Genomic DNA, 2,454 nt, shown 5'->3' with positions numbered 1-2,454 from the left:
CCCCCATCCTCCCCCCTGAGTGCCTGTCATTTTAATTCCCCTCAGTCTCCACCAGCACACACTGAGGCTGAGGTTTGTTCTGGTAACCATGGCAACCAGCCCTGCTATTGTCCCAGCACAGAGTGAAGCACAGAGATGATCAACAACTGTTTAAAATTCAACCAACCCTGAAGAGGAAGTCCGACACTCACGTGACGTCGACGTCATCTTCAACTTTGACAACCGTGAAAAAAACTACTGACCTTAAACACAACACCCCGGTCTGTCACCGAACCTTCTGGTTTTCATTCACACTCATTTGTTACTGTAACTTTTCATTCATTTGGATAGAATTAAAACATCGTGATGTTGAAGTTAATCGTAGTATCGGTGTTATTTTGATTATTAACCTGCTGCGCCATCCTCTGGTAGTTTTTGCTAACTGCGGCTTGATGACATCATCAGACCGCGACTTACAAACGCTGCTGTGAGCGTCCTTCAGCTCTGTGGAGTGAATTAAATCGCTTCTAAACCGAATGTTTGTGTTTTTAGGCGGTTTTTACAACATTGAAGAACACGGAGCGGAACAATCGAGAACCTTTGGTCGATACGAATAAAACATCGGTGAAATCGGTGAGTAGAACTTCCGTTTAATTCGATTCAACTCCGGTTCTAGAGTCGTTTCTAAAAGTCGAACCAGGTGAAAACACAGACGGTAAAGTGTCGTGAATGTGACGACACACTTTACGACGTTAATGTTCGTATCCTTAACTTTCGTTAATACCTATGACTTCCAGCGGCTCCTCCTGCTGTGACGGAGGGAAGAATGACTGCTCCCAGCTCAGCAGAGAGAAAGGCATGCTGGGAAGCCAGGGACCAGCTGTGGAAATGTCTGGACGACAGCCGTGACCGGGCTTCGAGCTGCCAACACCTCCAGAGCGTCTTCGAGGCTAAGTGTCCCGCTCAGTGGGTAAAGTGTTTCCTCTGTTCGAATCCCGTTCACAGTGGATGGAACCGAGGGTTGAACCTCGTCTGTTCTGTTTTGTCTGGAAGGTGAAGTACTTCACCAAGAGGAGAGAGTACTTGAAGTACAAGGAGAAGATGGAGAAGGAAAGTTTCAAACCTTCTGAAGGTCCAGAGCAGCCGTCGTAAGAACTGAGCCCAGACTGGAGCTGGACCGCTGTGGACCGCCGTCTGAGCTCACAGACCGTACTACAGACCGTACTACAGACTGTACTACACACCGTGCTACAGACTGTGCTACAGACAGTACTACAGACTGTACTACAGACAGTACTACAGACAGTACTACATCTTTCTTTATTTATTTACTGGAACATGGTGCAGTCCACAGAACATAGAACACACTGAGTGACCTGTGTGGTCCAGCCCAGCTGGTCTGGTCCAGCCCAGCTGGTCTGGTCCAGTCCGGTCCGGTCCGGTCCGGTCCGGTCCACTGGACGACACACCTGTGGGACTGTAACGGTACTAGATAATAGTTATTTGATTATTACTGTGACGACCTGCTGACCCAGTCATCGTCAGTGTTGATGACATCACATCACCATGACAACAGGAAACAGGTTTGTTTGACGAGGACGGAACCTGAAGGTGGCGCTAAAATGTTTCCAATAAAAATAAATCTGTGATCATCGTGTGTGTGTGTGTGTGTGTGAAACACAGACCATTGTCCACGTCCTTCTGACATCAACATCCATGTATTCACAGAGGAGCGACCCCCGCCCCACAGTTTGGAGGTCACTGCATCAGCCACTGATTTAAAGGGAATTACATTCAATTTTTGTGTAAAAAGTACAGTATAAAACACTGTACAGTACTGCAGGTGTGTGTGAGACCAGACAGCTGATTGGACGAAGCCAACAACTACACATATATTAAATAAGTACTCTCATCCTCTGTACTACGTAGGACAGCAGTCCTTTAGTGTTACTGCATGTCAAATATTTGTAAGTATTAAAGTGTTTTTCTACTCTGGTCATCCAATGGGATTCTTAGAATTATACTCTACATATATTCATGTACATATATGTGTACATACATGTACATGTACTGTGTGTATATGTAGTATTACTTCAACATCCGTCTCCATCAAACCTCTGAGAGACTGCTGTCGGTCTACAGACTTCCTGTCAGGTACGCTGTGATGATGTCAGTGATTTGGTCCAATCAAAATCCTCCTTAAACGTCTACAGAGAACAATCATCTGGGGGGTTCCTGGAGGTCAAAGGTCAACCCCTGTGATGTCACAGAAAATCATTTTGGAGCAAAGAAGTCTGGTTTCCTTTCCCCCCTCCTGCAAGGAGATGGCTAAAGGTCCAAACAGGTGGAGCCCCCTGGTGGTGATGTGGTTAGAAGCCCCCAGTGATGTTCCTGGTCACGGCCCAGGCTGGAAACTCCGTCAGATTGAAGAGAGGAACGCCCCAGGTGGTGATGGCCAACATTACAACTGCCACA

At 46.7% G+C, this 2,454-nt stretch overlaps 3 protein-coding genes across 3 annotated transcripts in view; 2 read left to right on the top strand and 1 right to left on the bottom strand.

Annotated features, from left to right (window-relative positions):
* LOC103383089 (anoctamin-4-like) overlaps positions 1 to 2,454 on the top strand; it is a 21,076-nt gene that overhangs the window by 18,374 nt on the left and 248 nt on the right. The gene's annotated exons all lie outside the window — the stretch shown is intronic.
* Positions 422 to 1,626, top strand: coa6 (cytochrome c oxidase assembly factor 6). The gene is made up of 3 exons (XM_008316077.3): positions 422 to 612; positions 777 to 949; positions 1,033 to 1,626. Exons 2-3 carry the CDS (start codon positions 806 to 808, stop codon positions 1,129 to 1,131), a joined length of 243 nt encoding a protein of 80 aa, XP_008314299.1. The 5' UTR covers positions 422 to 612; positions 777 to 805; the 3' UTR covers positions 1,132 to 1,626.
* The window catches only part of slc13a4 (solute carrier family 13 member 4), a 15,736-nt gene continuing 15,051 nt past the window's right edge, over positions 1,770 to 2,454 (bottom strand). Inside the window, 1 exon segment of the mRNA XM_008316075.3 lies at positions 1,770 to 2,454. This exon segment is cut by the window's right edge and continues 30 nt beyond it. Within this exon segment, the coding sequence (XP_008314297.1) occupies positions 2,349 to 2,454 (106 nt within the window). The 3' untranslated portion in view covers positions 1,770 to 2,348.

Source organism: Cynoglossus semilaevis, chromosome 8, assembly GCF_000523025.1.
Source record: "Cynoglossus semilaevis isolate Cse_v1.0 chromosome 8, Cse_v1.0, whole genome shotgun sequence".
NCBI classification, from domain to species: domain Eukaryota; kingdom Metazoa; phylum Chordata; class Actinopteri; order Pleuronectiformes; family Cynoglossidae; genus Cynoglossus; species Cynoglossus semilaevis.
Note: the sequence above shows the minus strand (reverse complement) of the source record. Positions and strands in the feature narration are given on the sequence as shown.

What these genes read in the sequence shown, in the direction of transcription:
- coa6 (XM_008316077.3), top strand. Translation starts at nt 806, where the DNA reads ATGACTGCTCCCAGCTCAGCAGAGAGAAAGGCATGCTGGGAAGCCAGG. An exon ending in CTAAGTGTCCCGCTCAGTGG is followed by an intron (nt 950 to 1,032) that starts GTAAAGTGTTTC and finishes TTTGTCTGGAAG; the next exon opens with GTGAAGTACTTCACCAAGAG.